The sequence below is a fragment of the Dermacentor andersoni genome, chromosome 10, assembly GCF_023375885.2.
Source record: "Dermacentor andersoni chromosome 10, qqDerAnde1_hic_scaffold, whole genome shotgun sequence".
In the NCBI taxonomy this organism is placed as follows: domain Eukaryota; kingdom Metazoa; phylum Arthropoda; class Arachnida; order Ixodida; family Ixodidae; genus Dermacentor; species Dermacentor andersoni.
In genome coordinates this window covers 5,396,726-5,415,278 of record NC_092823.1, presented here as the reverse complement: position 1 = coordinate 5,415,278, position 18,553 = coordinate 5,396,726, and the positions used below count along the sequence as shown (strand labels likewise).

Sequence of the window (18,553 nt, the reverse complement as noted above, 5' to 3'; positions counted from 1 at the left end):
ACTTCGGTCATACCAGCCGACAACAAGCAGTGGAAGCGTTTGGCTTCCTGTTGCATTGGCCACGAAACCAACCGACAGCCTTTCTTTGACATGCTTGCCACCCACGCATTTTTCATCCAAGCTTTTGTGTTGCTTCTGTATACGACGCCCAAGGGCAGTTCGGCACCTTTAAAACACTTCGGTCATACCAGCCGACAACAAGCAGTGGAAGCGTTTGGCTTCCTGTTGCATTGGCCATGAAACCAACCGACAGCCTTTCTTTGACATGCTTGCCACCCATGGATTTTTCATCCAAGCTTTTGTGTTGCTTCTGTATACGACGCCCAAGGGCAGTTCGGCACCTTTAAAACACTTCGGTCATACCAGCCGACAACAAGCAGTGGAAGCGTTTGGCTTCCTGTTGCATTGGCCATGAAACCAACCGACAGCCTTTCTTTGACATGCTTGCCACCCACGCATTTTTCATCCAAGCTTTTGTGTTGCTTCTGTATACGACGCCCAAGGGCAGTTCGGCACCTTTAAAACACTTCGGTCATACCAGCCGACAACAAGCAGTGGAAGCGTTTGGCTTCCTGTTGCATTGGCCACGAAACCAACCGACAGCCTTTCTTTGACATGCTTGCCACCCACGCATTTTTCATCCAAGCTTTTGTGTTGCTTCTGTATACGACGCCCAAGGGCAGTTCGGCACCTTTAAAACACTTCGGTCATACCAGCCGACAACAAGCAGTGGAAGCGTTTGGCTTCCTGTTGCATTGGCCACGAAACCAACCGACAGCCTTTCTTTGACATGCTTGCCACCCATGGATTTTTCATCCAAGCTTTTGTGTTGCTTCTGTATACGACGCCCAAGGGCAGTTCGGCACCTTTAAAACACTTCGGTCATACCAGCCGACAACAAGCAGTGGAAGCGTTTGGCTTCCTGTTGCATTGGCCATGAAACCAACCGACAGCCTTTCTTTGACATGCTTGCCACCCACGCATTTTTCATCCAAGCTTTTGTGTTGCTTCTGTATACGACGCCCAAGGGCAGTTCGGCACCTTTAAAACACTTCGGTCATACCAGCCGACAACAAGCAGTGGAAGCGTTTGGCTTCCTGTTGCATTGGCCACGAAACCAACCGACAGCCTTTCTTTGACATGCTTGCCACCCACGGATTTTTCATCCAAGCTTTTGTGTTGCTTCTGTATACGACGCCCAAGGGCAGTTCGGCACCTTTAAAACACTTCGGTCATACCAGCCGACAACAAGCAGTGGAAGCGTTTGGCTTCCTGTTGCATTGGCCACGAAACCAACCGACAGCCTTTCTTTGACATGCTTGCCACCCACGCATTTTTCATCCAAGCTTTTGTGTTGCTTCTGTATACGACGCCCAAGGGCAGTTCGGCACCTTTAAAACACTTCGGTCATACCAGCCGACAACAAGCAGTGGAAGCGTTTGGCTTCCTGTTGCATTGGCCATGAAACCAACCGACAGCCTTTCTTTGACATGCTTGCCACCCACGCATTTTTCATCCAAGCTTTTGTGTTGCTTCTGTATACGACGCCCAAGGGCAGTTCGGCACCTTTAAAACACTTCGGTCATACCAGCCGACAACAAGCAGTGGAAGCGTTTGGCTTCCTGTTGCATTGGCCACGAAACCAACCGACAGCCTTTCTTTGACATGCTTGCCACCCACGCATTTTTATCCAAGCTTTTGTGTTGCTTCTGTATACGACGCCCAAGGGCAGTTCGGCACCTTTAAAATACTTCGGTCATACCAGCCGACAACAAGCAGTGGAAGCGTTTGGCTTCCTGTTGCATTGGCCACGAAACCAACCGACAGCCTTTCTTTGACATGCTTGCCACCCACACATTTTTCATCCAAGCTTTTGTGTTGCTTCTGTATATGACGCCCAAGGACAGTTCGGCACCTTTAAAACACTTCGGTCATACCAGCCGATAACAAGCAGTGGAAGCGTTTGGCTTCCTGTTGCATTGGCCACGAAACCAACCGACAGCCTTTCTTTGACATGCTTGCCACCCACGCATTTTTCATCCAAGCTTTTGTGTTGCTTCTGTATACGACGCCCAAGGACAGTTCGGCACCTTTAAAACACTTCGGTCATACCAGCCGATAACAAGCAGTGGAAGCGTTTGGCTTCCTGTTGCATTGGCCACGAAACCAACCGACAGCCTTTCTTTGACATGCTTGCCACCCACGCATTTTTCATCCAAGCTTTTGTGTTGCTTCTGTATACGACGCCCAAGGGCAGTTCGGCACCTTTAAAACACTTCGGTCATACCAGCCGACAACAAGCAGTGGAAGCGTTTGGCTTCCTGTTGCATTGGCCACGAAACCAACCGACAGCCTTTCTTTGACATGCTTGCCACCCACGCATTTTTATCCAAGCTTTTGTGTTGCTTCTGTATACGACGCCCAAGGGCAGTTCGGCACCTTTAAAACACTTCGGTCATACCAGCCGATAACAAGCAGTGGAAGCGTTTGGCTTCCTGTTGCATTGGCCACGAAACCAACCGACAGCCTTTCTTTGACATGCTTGCCACCCACGCATTTTTCATCCAAGCTTTTGTGTTGCTTCTGTATACGACGCCCAAGGGCAGTTCGGCACCTTTAAAACACTTCGGTCATACCAGCCGACAACAAGCAGTGGAAGCGTTTGGCTTCCTGTTGCATTGGCCACGAAACCAACCGACAGCCTTTCTTTGACATGCTTGCCACCCACGCATTTTTCATCCAAGCTTTTGTGTTGCTTCTGTATACGACGCCCAAGGGCAGTTCGGCACCTTTAAAACACTTCGGTCATACCAGCCGACAACAAGCAGTGGAAGCGTTTGGCTTCCTGTTGCATTGGCCATGAAACCAACCGACAGCCTTTCTTTGACATGCTTGCCACCCACGCATTTTTCATCCAAGCTTTTGTGTTGCTTCTGTATACGACGCCCAAGGGCAGTTCGGCACCTTTAAAACACTTCGGTCATACCAGCCGATAACAAGCAGTGGAAGCGTTTGGCTTCCTGTTGCATTGGCCACGAAACCAACCGACAGCCTTTCTTTGACATGCTTGCCACCCACGCATTTTTCATCCAAGCTTTTGTGTTGCTTCTGTATACGACGCCCAAGGGCAGTTCGGCACCTTTAAAACACTTCGGTCATACCAGCCGACAACAAGCAGTGGAAGCGTTTGGCTTCCTGTTGCATTGGCCATGAAACCAACCGACAGCCTTTCTTTGACATGCTTGCCACCCACGCAGTTTTCACCCTTGAACGCCAACATTCTGTTGGGCAGAAGTCTGTAAAAGAGTGCTGATTCGTTGAAGTTTAAAATGTCTTCGATGGCTTAGTTGGCTAGCATTTCTGGCAGCGGCCTGTTCTGCCATTCTACGGCACCTTCGTGGTCTGCATGTGCTGCCACTCCGTGCACCACCCTCGCACTTACTTTGTGGCGCGCTTTAAACCTTGCTAGCCAACCGTTGCTGCAAGAAAAATTCTTGTGGTTCATTTGACTAGTAAATATTTCTGCCTTTTCGCTGGGTAGGGGGCCACTGACCTGTAAGTTCGGCACCCTGGCTTTTTTCAGCCACATCAAGGCCTCTTCAACGTTGGGAAAGGCTGATCCCCTCAAGCGGCACCTTTTGATGTTCGATGCAGCACCACTCCTTAGCTTTTCCCGTACTTTCCATGTGCCGCAAACTGTTGTGACAGGCAGTCCCCACGCACGTGTGATGGCGGTCTTTGTTGCTCCGGTTTCAATGTTACACAGGATGTCCAACTTCTCCTTCATGCTGAGTTCGTGATAATCTTGTTCATTCGGTTTTGGTATGGCTCCGTTTCTCCCGACGAAACCCGGTAAAATATTCAGTCTATGCTGAACCAGCACAAGCGACACCACTGTGTACGCAACACTCCTAGGATGAAGTCAAATGTGCGATGAAATATCCAGTCGCCCCTTAACCACCATGAATGACACCACGTCAATGACACACATGCAATGCGATGACACGCATGAAATCCTATAGAGAAGCAGTAAAAGTAATGGGGCCTTCGGCTACGCTGCGCTCTCCACACTTGGTGACCCAATCTAAAGGAAGAAGCCCAATCACCATCACCAACATGGCATCGTCAATACACGGCGTCCATCACTACCTCCAAGTATCGATTGAATTGCGGTTTCTATGTTTTGTTTTTTTTTAAGTAAAAAAAAAGGGCGGGAGGGGGGTTGCAACAGGCTGTTACGGCGTACTGCAACTTGGTGAAAACCTTACACGCTAATCGGTACACATTTTATGAAGCACTAGGCCGTAAGCGGTCAGTCAGTACATTGGGTTCAATGGGGGCTCAGCCTACGAACTGTAGCAACTACGTTTTAACCATAACTGGCTTAAGGTAATTTGCAGGAGATGACACAGTTGCCTGAAATGTGACAGGATTGGGGATCGCCCACCTGCCAACTCTTCCATATGTTCACTGAAGTGTACAGATTTGGGCTTGGTTTACAGTTTTACAAACGTTACATCAAGCTTTAACCCTTTCAGGGTCAGTGACGTAAATATACTGCGCCGCGAACAAGTCCAAAATGTTCAACACCGAATATTTATGGCGCTGTCTGTAAGGTTAAAAAACGTTCCAATTTCCTAACTTTTTCTTTCCTAGCATGTGCTGCCACTATGTGGGAATACAGGGAATTTTTTCTCGCGGCTCCTTCTCTCAGTTTTCATTGCATGGTTTGTTTGCTCTAGCACGCCTATATACAACCGCTCGTGCATTGGCACGCGGGCGGGCAGCGGTTAGTTTGGGTTTTGTTCCGCGGGCAGTTTCTGCCTCTTGCAGTTGCAAAACTGACGACTATCTCGTTACTAATTGCTCAAAGGGTGACCGCCTGTTACTCGCTCGTTTATTGCTCACACGGGTGTGCATACGCCAAGGATGCCGTCATGCATGCGTTTCCTTTTTTGGAGTCTCTGATTATCTGATTATCGCCTCTGATTGGCGATAAGATGAAGATTAGCGGAAGTTTGTCACACGTTTTGCTTTTTTGACGGGCACACAACCACACAGTTTTCTTGAGTGCGCTCACCTATGCAGTTTGATTACGCTATAGATATAAATATTAGTGTAAGAGCAGGAACATTTGAGACTTGAGATTTTCGTGTGCGCATTTTTTAAGCATTATGTGTATAAAAATGTTTCAAATTTTTAATTCTTATACGTCTATTCCTTTTTTTATTGTTGTTATTCATGAATAAACAGTACATATATACCAATGCAAAATATTTTTCTCGCTTTACGGTGACCCTAGAAAAATTACGGTAATATTTTTCGAAAAGAGGTCCCTCTGAAGAATTTAAATCTGCAATAAAATAAATCGACCCTGGACGGTCGCATATGATGAAAAAATCAACCCTGAAATGGTTAAGAAAAAGAAACTCGGTTCGGGAGAATGATTTACTTGTTTAACTCCAAACATTGTGCTAGAAGTGTTCAGTCATCAAAATAATGCAAAATGAGTACTTGCTTGAAGAAATTTTATGCATACAAGTTTCTGAAACAGGGAAAATCGCAACAGCTAAGTCGCTAAAAAATGTCATGGTGATCTGAAGATTATGTATAAACAATGCATGCGTTGGAATCTACGTGGAGCAAACCTTTATTCAAGTGACTAAATAAATGCTATACCACTAATGGCAGTGCATACGATCGTGTGTGCTTTCATCCTACACAACATGTCGTGATGTAGTTTCATGTCATGGTTGTGCTTAACAGTGCAAAGAACACAAGTTCTGTGTCCTTTGTGTTGCATTGGCATGACATGTGTGTGTAAATACCACTTGTGTTGCAGTGGCACATGCCCTTTCTGGAGCAGCATATACCCGTTCTAGGGGATTCAGCGGACTACCCGAGCTCAGTCATAGGGGTGGTGTCAAAAACATTGCTCCAGAAGGTGAAGGGGAAAAGGCGTATGCCTAGACCTGACCAAGAAGGATGCAAACCCGCAGTGGTGCCATACATCTACAAACTTTCCTGTAGCTTGAAGAAAGTCGCTACTAGGTTTGGTGTGCCAGTTGTTTTCTCGGCGTCACGCAAGTTGGCTGGACTGTGTCCGCGCATAAGCCGCATTGACAAAAAGTCAGGATGCCAGAAAAAGCACACTAGACGGTACGTGAAATGTGCAACGGGTGTTATATACGAGATACCGCTGAAATGTGGGAAGTCCTACGGGGGACAAATGGGGAGTATGTCAATGACCGGGCCCAGGAGCATGAATTGTCTATAATTAACAAAGATAATGCGCATTTACATGCACATTGCATAGGTTGCTTGAAAGGCAGATGCAATCCACTACTGCGTGAGATTAAGATACTTGGCAGAAGTGCCAATACGTCAGCAAGATAACTTTTGGAGGAGTATCACATAAAAGAGAGGCACGAGTTGTATTACATTAGTGATACGTGTGTTCTTCTGTTTGACAATGAGATGCAGCTGGTAAAGACATCACTGTAACCGCTCTAGACAACACTAATGTAACCCGCCGTGGTGGCTTAGTGGCTATGGTGTTGGGCTGCTAAGCACAAGGTCGCGGGATCGAATCCCGGCCACGGCAGCCGCATTTCGATGGGGGCGAAATGCGAAAACACCCGTGTGCTTAGATTTAGGTGCACGATAAAGAACCCCGGGTGGCCGAAATTTCCGGAGTCCCCCACTACAGCGTGCCTCATAATCAGAAAGTGGTTTTGGCACGTAAAACCCCATAATTTAATTTTTTTTTTAACACTAATGTACACATGTGCATTTGTTGATTCTCCCTGCTCTGCTGTAAGAATAAATAAGTTCAGCGCTCAACCTGTCGTTTCTTACTCTCGCTCTTAAGTCTTTATCTTTTTTTTGGCGCAACAATGTATTCATGAGATCTTAACCAACTCGCCCAGCAACAAGTTCTACTCAACTATTTTTGGTTATGCAGGAAGCGGAAAAAGTTTGTGATGTTTCACTTTGTATATGCGAGTGCCGCGCAAGCGTATGGGTACTATAGCACACACGATGCTGTCAGCCCTCGGTGCTCCTTGACACCTGCGCTGTCTGCATCGTAGGTCGTATTCAAGACGGCTCACGCGGCCATGCCATACGCAGCAGCCACCGGAGTAAGAGGCCCCATTGTAAACATTAGCTTACTATATAAATTACCTAGCATGGTGTGAACGTGCACAGGCAAACATGAACACTTCACACTCGATAACCATGGATGCTCGCTGTCAAAACGCTGGCGTGAGGAATCGCAGCAGCAACGGCAAGCAAAGTGACTTTCATGCTGTCTATCGCTTCAATGCAAACTGAGCAGTGAGAACATGGCGCATGCAAAGCTGCAAGCCGTCGGTCCACCTAGACTGTGTCCCCAAAGCAGATCGCTTTCAAGATAAAGCCCACGCAACCGTGCCTTGGGACAGTATGGTGGTGCCACTGGCAAGGTAGTATCTCTCAGTACCGCATGGTGGCACCCTGGTAAGGGGAGGGTTCTCGCATCCTTTCCTCGTGACAGCTAGTGCTTTGAAACACTGTCGTTGAGAAAACCGTGCCTCTGGTCTCAGCGTCTGCATTCAGAAGCGATAGCAGGCGCTGCACGGGGTTCCGAATGCGTTGCTTGAGGAAGTGGCACTCGAAGTACCGGTTGGCTTCCGCATACAAGTAAAACACGATGATAAGGGGGAGCACCCCCCCCCCCCCCCCCCCCCCATAAGAGAGTGCAATATGGTGCTTCAAATAACCACTTCCCATTTCATGCTCAATGTATTCTTGAATAGTAAGCGGACTTGGTTCTTCGTAAATTTTTTCATTATCCATTAATAGCAAACACTTCAGCCGCACAATTTTGGGCATATGCATGTCAGACTTTGTGTTCAGAGTGTTTAAAGAGTATGAAGGATGCCCAACGATTTTTATCCTGAAATTTCTGCGTTGTCATTGCCCATAGCATTAACTAAATACGTAGGTGAAATTTGCAGAGAAACTGGAGCCAGCACGGTGTTCCAGGCACCTTCCTTCGCTTGCTTTGCGGCTTCTGACAAACACCACCAATTTCATGAGCTGGACACTTATGCTTGCGCGCAAAGTGACACAGATAATCGCAAATGCTCTCTTGGTATGGTCCTCACATTTCTATCTGATGTCATTGACACGATGGTACAGAAACCCAAAGACGTACCGGTACGTCAGTGACACTGAAAAGATTAAGGCATTGGTATTCTTTAGAGATGCCTATGACCTGATATGTGCTCAATGCGTTATGTAGAAACTTCTTTTTTTATTTCATAGAACATAGGTGTGCTTTCTCACACTACGTGATCAACATGTACAGTACAGGGTTCATATAATCCCATTTGCTGGTACTTGTGTTCGAAGCATATACAATCTTTGTCTTAAATATATGGCGAGAAAATGGTAATTGGCCAAACCTTGGGGAAGAGGCAAAAAACACTTCACTTGGAAAACAATGTGTTCCTTGTCAGTATTTCCTCTGCCAAGTTTGTTGCTGCTTGTGTGCTGCGTCTAAGTGTCACTGATTGTTAGTAAAGTGCACATTTATTGCTGAAAAGTTGTGTGCTATCCCCTTCAGGCACTGCGTGTCCCATAATCAATGGCACTGATGTAAATGATGATATGTAATATGTGTTTCAAACATCTTGAAACACTTCTGATTGGATCCGTGCAGGAAGTTTGAATAACGTGTGCAAGGTTTTTTAGTGAAACAAGGTGGAAGGTTGACGTCTGGGTGTTTGCTCTTATGTAACTATGTTGTCATGTAGTGGGTTCACTCTTTTCATTATTTTTCATGGTGTTTTACATCCAGCATATATTTTGTGTGGCTGAATGGGTGTTTTCTTTGCAAGTATGGTAGACAGGAGATAGCTGATGTTCTCGTATTTGGCTTTCTTGGGGAGAGTTCTCACATGTAGTTCACATTTGCTAAACTTGACAAAACTCACTAAAGAATTAAAAATTCCTAATCCGTCTTGCAGCTTTTCATGCTTTCATGATTTTTATGAAAGCATGTAAAAAGAATAGTAAATAAAATTTTCAAATGACAGAACTCATTGGTGCCTGACGGGGCTATTGGCAAGCCTTTATAAGAAGTGTGCTATTACCCCCCCTTCCTCCTCCTTCTCCCCTTCCTCCCTGATGGCATGACTGGAATTTTACAAATTTAAGGTCACAGGCTGGCAGGGATTGCTAGGGGACTCCTTTGTCCCTGGAAACATAACCTATGATATAATGCAGGAGTTTGCTGTCAAATGGCACAAGAATGAAGGTGTACACAGTGCAGCATTGTGTGAATGTGCTCACTTCTGAGTGAGTCGACCGCATTTCTCACACAGGGTGCATCGAAGCTAGTCATCATCAGTGTAACATGATGATGGCATCTGTTCGCTGCCTGCGTCTGGTATTTGCATGAACAATTAAAAGAAGCATACTCATTACTCACAACGCAGGTTTTCCACTGCGTCCACTTTGAGTGCCCAGCCCAGTGCATGGAGACACCTGGTGCCGCAGCAGCAGCTCCGAAGCACTGTAGTGGCACAAGTGAGCGGCGCAGTTCATCATCATCGAGTCATGACAGCGACGTCTCACAGCAGAAACTACTTCAGCATCCATGAATAGGGAGGGACAGACACAGTGACTGTTTTGGTGAAACATTGCTTAGCGTAAAATGTGCGTACGTACTGAGAAAATGTGGTCAGGACAGGCACTGTTTCCTTTGACAGTAGCTGTAGAAGCCTGCGAAATGGCCATGCAGTTGGCATGCGCATTCCAAGCAGTGTATATCGAATAATGCCATATCAAGCGCAGTTTTTCACTACAGTAGAACCCTAGAAAATTCTCTTTGGGTTTAAATAAACAAATATGTGTATAATTGATACGGATGGTTTCTATTTTTTGTGATTGCTGTGCTGCGAGTCATCCTCATGCTATTGTAGCCCCACTTATATTGAGAATATTTATTGCATTGTTTTGTGGCTCACACTCACATGCACAGGTTAATCGCTCCTCCGTTGTTTTTGGGACAGATGTGAACAGTGATTATCTTGTGAACAGTGATTATCCTGCCCACCTTTTCTCCGTGCACACATGTGCTGTCTGCCCTCGCCACCGTTTCCTGAATATTAACAGACTGTGTCAATGACGTCTTTAGGCGCATCTTGTTCCCCTCTAACCATCGTTCTCGGTGGCCCCGTGGCTCGCTTCTCAAGGGGTCTTGTGACAGCTATGGGGCTCTGTTGCCACCTTGACATGTGCCCTGCTTTCCATTTATCTGTCGCACATTTCTTTATTATTAGGACTTGATTTATTAATGAAAAAAAATTCATCTTTGCAGGCTGACATTTCTCTTTCAATAACCTGTCACACCTTTCGCATTTCCAGTGAAATCGCTTCAATTGTTTTGTTCTGCCAAAGTTTCACTGGAATAGTTTGTACTCGAATGGCACAAGAATGAATATGAACACAGTGCAGCATTGTGTAAGTGTGATCACTTTGGAGTGAGTGAACTACGTTTCTCACACAGTGTGTGTCAAAGCTAGTGCTAGTGACTAACACTCACTCGGGTAGTAGTTGCGGGAACTTGACCATGAGTATTGGTCACAAATCTAGTATGTCACGTGGTGACCAGGAAGCTCATTAAATGGGCATCATAGTGACGCTGTGGACACAGCCTTTAAGCACCTTTGCTTAGGCTCTTACATGACAGTGATATTATTGTGTATTATTGGTAATATCACAGTAGCATCAGTGATATCACATTCATGTCACAGTGGGCGAAAAAAAAAAAGGAATGACACTCTAGTGAAGATAGCGACGACAAGTGATTGTCACATCAATCTCTTCCAATGCGTCTATTTGTTCGCATGTGCTGTATTTGCCCTCGCAAGGCTCACACTTGTATTATTTTTCAAAAATCTCAGCAGGGTGGGGCTTTTGGGCGATACGGTCATTTGACAGCTCACTAAAACCATGATCAACAGTGCAAATGAGGTACAGAATAATGCAAACATTGGCTTGGCATTTGCACTGACACTTATTCACGTTTCAGCACTGCTGACCAACTTCCCCTTCATTCTTTGTTGCTCTCAATGCTGCTCCTATCATCACCAAAGCTTAGCTACTCCATCACTCTCATGTCACCTTGACATTATTGGTATCACGGTCATCATGTCCCTCCCAAAGATACTTGCCCTCAATGCAGTTCATACTTAGCGTTAGATATTCCTCTGCAACATCAAAACCTTTAGCAGTTGTATCAACTGATACCGAATGCCAAGCGTTCAGAGTCTAATCTTTTCTGGAACTTTCCTTTTTTTGCTTCAAAATTTGAAGCTTGAAAATATGTCATGGGGGGGGGGGGAAGCAGGTCTCGCAGGAGGACGTGTCTTATGGTGCATACACACTAGCGAAAAAACATACGCGGCCACAGGCAAGACACACATCACGAAAGCTGCCTCGCGGCAGCTTTTTCCTGCCGCAGGAGGGATCGGTCCTGGACAGATTTTTCACGGCATTCAGTGGTGGCAAGTGAGCTTCGAATGCCGGAGACCAATGAAAGTGGCCCCTTCAATGACGGCGCCGGCAAAACTGGTGTCATGCAGACTTGCCCAACCGCTCAACTCGTACTCATATCTGGTGCCAGCCGGACCGCTTGTTTCGTACTGTCTGCTCACGTCAGCTCTCACTCACACTTGTTTTGATTGTCATGGCTTGAAATTGTTTTTTACAATGATGGGTCTAAACCGAAACCAAGACATCCCGAAGGAAAAGTTTTTGGATACAGTGCGCCATATCTAATTCTGTACAAGACAGACCCTGAGTACAAGGAGGCGATGCCCAGAACCTCATTCTCCCTGTCTTTTGAATGTTGCAACGCATGAACAACAGGGAGTGCACCAGCATGATTATGATTAGTGGCAACAACATCGTTATCTTCAACATAACTCACGTAAAGGACGAAGAATGTAAACACAGCACTGATCTGTCAGATCTGGATTCGACGCTGATTTGGCAACGAAGGAAAAAGCACACGACATTTCGTACATACATGCAGAGTTAAAGAGATGAGGCGAGATTTTCATACTATCACGTGACTGCCAGTTAATGTGGCTGCTCTGCTGCAGCTGCGTTTTGCTGGCGGCAGCGCAGCGTGCGCGTTTTTTCGCTAGTGTGTATGCGCCTTTCCACGAGTAAACATGATACCACTCGGTTGAGATTCATGACAGTCTCAGTGTGTCATCAGTGCATGCACTCAACTGAGAAAAGGCTGGGTCAGACACAGCCTTGGAAGAACAAAGACATGTTGTGCACGAAATGAGAACCACCAGGGTCACATTGGCTAGGCAGTAGTTGTACTCTGGTGGTGCCTGAAGTGTTCAACGCAAATGACAATAGGGAAAGTTTGCCATTTGGCTATTTGGTGCAGCAAATTAAAGTTTCCATGCAAAAAACAACGAAAGAACCAGATTGGAGCAAATACAGAAAAGGTGACACTGGGCTAGTTAGTATTGCATCACGTAGTAGAAAACAGCATTAGAAACAAGCATTCAGACACAGAAGTGTTGGTTATCAACTAGTAGTGTGTTTGAGAAACGAATATGTACAATAAAATGACTGGAAGCAAGGAAGATGGAAGATAGCCGGTATCACAAAAAGAACAAAAACGCATTAAGGCTGTGAGTTTATCAGGCACCAGATATAAGGCAAGAGCTACGGCCTGCTGGCAACTAATGCACACTGCATATATCGTGAGCAAACTGAAGGTACTTGTAATCAAATGCAAAAAAGTAAGAATAAAAACAACACATGTAAACAAGTAATAAATCAAAGGGGAACAAAAATAAAGGTAAAAATGACAATGGTGAAAAAGAGCATGGTGGGTGACATTGTACATCAATGTGTCAGAGAAGATGAGAAAAGTATACCAAGACAGAAAAAAGATGCTCATGTTAATGCACCACTGGCATGTTCTAATTGCTAAGGCATATAATTGTATATATTTTCATTCACTGAATAAGCCGCCAGTTAATAGCTTGTGTTGCATGTGTCTGACTGCTCGTTTCTTATGCCGTTTTCCCACTACAATATGCACTAACGCAAGACACCAAGCACCACCACAAACTGTACTTGCTGTCCTGTGTTTGTGCACTTGCTGCAGTCTGCTGTTTTTGCGCATGAACTTTAGTACGGCTAAAATGAACACTTGCAGTATGAAAGGTACGTAATGTCGAGGCATACCACTCTGTCCAGTGGAGTTTGGAGTTTCTCAATTCATTTCCGCTGTGTAACAGAGCATGGAGTTAGGGCCATAAGCTCCAAGCATGAAAAAAGCTAGGCCATGTGAGCAGGTGCGACACCCAGGGCACTATGGCAGTCAAGCTGTAAAAAGTCACATCATCGTCACGTGACTGTTTGATACACTACACCAGCTAAACTGCAGCAGCTCGTTGTGGGGTTTAGTGCATAAGCACTTTGTAAACCTCTTTGTGTCACTGTAGCATAAATTTAGCGTAATGTCTTTTGTTGGGGTCTACCATGATGACAGTTTAGAACCTCAAAGGAGTGCCAGCATGTAATTTTTGTCTTGTCATTGCTTCTTTTTTGTTAATTGAAGGTCCAAACCCATTAAACCCGAGAAAAATATTGACAAGCGCTGGAGCATTGTAAATAATTTACTACAATGCTTGCTTCTACAAACCAGTTTCAGTTTGGATACCCAGAAAGTGGACTCCTTGTGAAACATTGGGCTAGTCTATTAATGCGGTCATTGTGTCTGCATACCTGCCAACTTTTTCGATTTTATTGTAAAATGCCCGATTTCTAGAGGTAGGTATCGATTGTCGTATTGACACCAGTAATTTTACAATTTTTTTATTCGCATCCTATTTAGGGCAAAACTGATTAACACGATGCAAATATAATCATAAGTGATTTTTCAGGCACAACTTCCTGGACACACTCAATTATGCGGACCTATTAGCAGTGTCACCACCAACGAAATGACAGATCGAATATTTTGCCGCCATTACAGTCTTTCATGAGTAAATATCATGACACAAATAAGTTTTGCTGCAAATAGAGCTGCGTACCTTTTTATAGCGTCCTTACAGAAAAAGGTCAGGCAATCTTAATAAACAGCGTATGCCTTGTGTAGAAAAAAAATAGTTTTTACTGTGCACCAAATGTTAGCATATTTTTACTTTGGCGGTACTAATTTTGACATCTTATCATTCGTAGGACTGTGGCTGCCACAGGCGAATTCATCTGAAAGACAGGCGCAACAGTTTTGTTAATTTTTTCATGAGCAGTGCTTTCATATTGCTACAAAACGTCAGCAAATTTTGCTGTGTCACGAACGAGAAGAATGGAGATCCGAGGGGCTCGATTTTTCATTATTCACAAAGTTATAAAAAAGAGAATGAAACCAAAGAAAGCATAATGTAAATTGATTGTTATGTTTTAATTTAAATCTAGAAATATAATAAGGTAAAGGGAAATAAAACTGAACGAAAAGATAACTTGCCGTACCGGAGAGCCACACCCACATGCTCGGCATTGCCGCTTGAGCCACCATGGCGACCACTCTCCCGTCCACTTTCGTTGGCCTTTGTGTGCAAGACTGGCCCTGGAAATTTTAGCCAGTGCCACTCACGGCCAAGGTGGCAGACGTGGATCGTCCGTTTTAGCCGCAGGTGCCCGGTCGTGCAGGCAAACAGGCCTCGATAATTTCAATGACACTCGGGCGGCATTTCAAGAACTCGGTGTCAGATTAAAATATCTTGTTCCCACTTTCACACTTACCAAATCTATTGTGTGTGTAAATGTGAATAATCTTTTTCACTTTGTTATTGTGTCTGCAGCGTTTTACAAATTTTCAAGTTCGCAGGTTGGCAGGTATGGAAAAGAACTGTGTAGTAAGTTATATTGGGTGCAGTGAGGCTTGGCAAAATTTTTTTTAGGGTTTCGTGGTAACGGGTTTCGATTTCACACAAAAAAGGTAGAAAATTTTGTGTTGTTACTCCTTTAAGCTCTGCATGACTCGGAAGTAATGTCACTGAGTTTAGACAGAGAGCTGGAGTGCTCGAGAGGCTACCTCGGCTCACTTCCGATCTCTTAAATGCTTTGAATAGTTTTTGTGGGTGCCCTTGGCAAATGCTGTGGCTTTTGCAGCAGTCATGTCGATTCCTGACGTACTGGTTATGAAGTAAAGTTGCTGTTATCTTAGTAAAAGCCACTTCTTGAGCCAACTCGTTCTTTCTCTCTTTTTCTTGCATTTTTTCTTTCGTAGGCATGTTCTTAAATTGAAACTATGTTAAATATACATTGACTTTTTTATTAGGAAAGTAACAATTCACTCTGCATTCTGCACCATGGGAACTTGTAACCTTATAAATACACCTTGTTTCTTTTTTAGGTCGCTTACAGGGCATCTTCTTTTTTAGTTTACTTGCAATGCCACCCACAGATTTTTCTGGTGACAGATGTGGCCTTGAATTGCGTTAGTGGGCATTCCTTTTGCTAGTGAACTTCTCTGCCAAGGTACTTTATTTAGGAACATATTTTGTTAGCCTATTCTGTCGCCTTTTCACAGATACCAGGAAATAGTTTCGATGTATGGCTGGGCAATGTAATTATTTTTACAGAGTGCTTTGGATACAAAGGGCGAATTTTCAGAGTCAATGAGCCACAGAACAATTGCTCCTGTACCGCAAACAAGTCTGTCTATGGAGTGAAATAAGACACATGTCAGGGTTCAAGACATCCCAGCCAACAGTTGTTGCTCTGACTGATGTAACCATGATGCTTGAAATGTGTTGAATATGCTGTGCATGAATAACTGAAGGAACACCTCTTCAAACGAGTGACGCGTCTATGCAAGCATAGGCAATGTAAATCTGACCATAAGGATTGTAAGTGACTAATTGAAGTGTCATGTAATTATATATCATTCAACGGTTGGGCCATGTGCTAGAGAAGAGTTGTCCTAGGATGATTGTGAAAAGGGTCTTGTGGATCGTAATCACTATGTTGTACGTGGGTATACAATATTACTGATGATACTTGTCTGTGTGAAAAAAATGTTTGATAATAAATTGTTTAATTCACCATTTTATAATATGAATTTGTTTCTTCGGTGCTAGTACTAAGAACAATCGCAGGAGTAGTTACTTCTAAATAAACACATCTATGAATATTTATTTTCTTGCCCTGGAAACATTTTGGGATTATGTGTATTCTAACAAAATATCTTTAGCAAGTATAAATAATGGTAACATGGTACGAGGGTGAGGCTCTTGTGAAAAAACGAAACCATCAGAAGCGGTATTCTGCACTTGCAGTGGCTTTTTGCCTTTGTAATACTTCACCATGCAATGCTTCATTTTTGCACAAGGATTGCGAATTGGATGAGCTGGAAAGTAGAACTTCGTTGATACGTTTCGGATAAAAACACAAGAAAAACACAATAACCGGGAAACATACAATCCAAATTCACTGAAAAAATTTGGCAGACTCGATGTAGTTGATGTAATGCGAAGCGTGGCGTGAATCGTTGCGGCACAAGACACCGACGCGTGTCGAGCTGGTGGGGCCTGAGGTGCCCCTTGTTTTCCTATTGTGCAGTATTTTAACGGTTACGGGAAATCGAAATGAAATCGAACTGAGGGATGCGAAACATGATACTCACTTTGCGCCGCCTGCAGCAGGCAGCGGTGGCACATTTCAGTTATCACTTGTTAAAAGAGTACGCTTTCAATCACACTATGCCTCGCGTGTTGTGGCACTGACGGATGAATATGCTTATCACAATCGGGTTGGCGGTGATAGCTGTGAAGGCAGTGTGCGACGACCTGTGAAGAGGTTTGCTGGTGCCGGAATAGGAAATTGAATGCACACCGGCGTTTTCATGTGACACGGGTGGCGAGTGCTGCAGGGAAGCTGCTTCATCGGGCGGCTACTGTTCTCACGAGCACATCAAAGTTGGATTTAACCGCTCTTTCTGCGCATGCGTGACGAGCACTGGTTGTGAGAAGGAAATGTGGGGCTTTTGGTTCTCTAGATTTGTATTCGTCTAGGTACTACAAAGGAGAATGTTGTGGGCTCCGTTCGTCTCTAGCTGAGCTAGCAGCACAGAATCTCAGAATGTGTGGCGAGGAAGCCATGTCCGAGGTGAGTTTGCTGCATTTTTTTTTTTGGCATGGTAGCATGTTAAATTCTGATTTTGGAATTATGACGTTTGGAAGTCGGGTGTTTTCTCGGGTGACTTTAATGGCAAAGCATTACATCGTGCCGATGCATTGTTCATTGTGTCGTTCATCATACCGCACACATCAGGAGATTCGCATGGGAACAGAAACATGTTAATGATTTCAACTGTTCTTGTATGTGAAAGCAAGAAAACTGAACGTCGCTAAGTGATTTAGTAGCTCTAGATAATTTTGACAGCTGTACAGCAACACTGGCAAAGCATTAAGACGTCCCAACGCTTCGATTAATTGAAACACATTTCGTATCCTGTATGTTAAAGTGTGAAAAATGAACGTCGCCATGCAATGTTTCGTAGCCATATATAGAACCTTGTCAAAGCTGTACAGCAACACTGATCGGCTACGCGGTACAGATTTGTAACGACAGTGGCCCCTTTACACTCTTGGTATGCTTCACCGCAATGCATCGCGTATGCTTGACGGCGTAACAGTGGTGCGTTACGGCGAAGCTAACAGTAGGTACGCCGGCAGCGTGTTTCTATTTACGCCCCAAGCCCAGTGCTCGACCGTTGCGTCACCATGCACCGCTCGCGTGTACCACGTTTCTAGGTACTTTTCCCCGAAGTGCCACGGCGAGTGCCCTTGTAGGTACTTGGTGGGGCTAAGGAGATGTTATGCCTAGGCGCACAATCTGCTCGCCGCGTGCATCTAAATGTCGTACAAAAATCCCTCCTGTGACTTGATCCTAGGTGCCTAGGGACAAGATTGTTTAGGGATTTTTGAGAAGGCGTGATGGTGGCACCGAGCGACGCCGTGACGTTCGTTCTCGGCATGATCGTTCACTGGCCCGCGCCGGAACACGCATTGTTCAACGCTGCTTATGTGATTGTGCTAGTGTTGCTTGTGTGTTGGTTGTAGGTTCTGTGTTACTTGGCGGAAAGCTGCAAGTAGTGGTGGTGCGGCAGTGCGGCTTTTGCCTCAGTGGGCTCTGGCAGTACAGAATCTGTGTTGTGTGACCCGTGCTTCCTTGACCATTGAAATGTCGAAATGGCCTAGCGCCTTGGCAGCGAAGTTCTGCGAACCGCGATGTGGTGTCATCATGACCGACTTTGCTTAACGGACATCGAGGGATGTGCTGCTCGCTGCAAGTCATGTAAATGCAACTGTGTCGACCGCCCACTGTTCAGCGCTGAATGTGTGTGTGGTGTGCTGTGCTTGAAACGAGTGGTGCAGCCGTGCAGATGGGGTGGCGGTGGAGCAGAGTGGCTTAGGGGCTCCATTTGCACATTCACAGACAAGTGCTCCCGTTTTGG

General features: G+C 45.1%; 1 protein-coding gene across 1 annotated transcript in view; it reads left to right on the top strand.

The window, feature by feature from the left end:
* The window catches only part of LOC126519722 (BTB/POZ domain-containing protein 9-like), a 199,750-nt gene extending 183,600 nt beyond the window's left edge, over positions 1–16,150 (top strand). The window contains exon 12 of the mRNA XM_055065337.2: positions 9,486–16,150. Within this exon, the coding sequence (XP_054921312.1) occupies positions 9,486–9,650 (165 nt within the window). The 3' untranslated portion in view covers positions 9,651–16,150. The remainder of the gene's footprint in view (positions 1–9,485) is intronic.
* Positions 16,151–18,553: the final 2,403 nt, after the last annotated feature.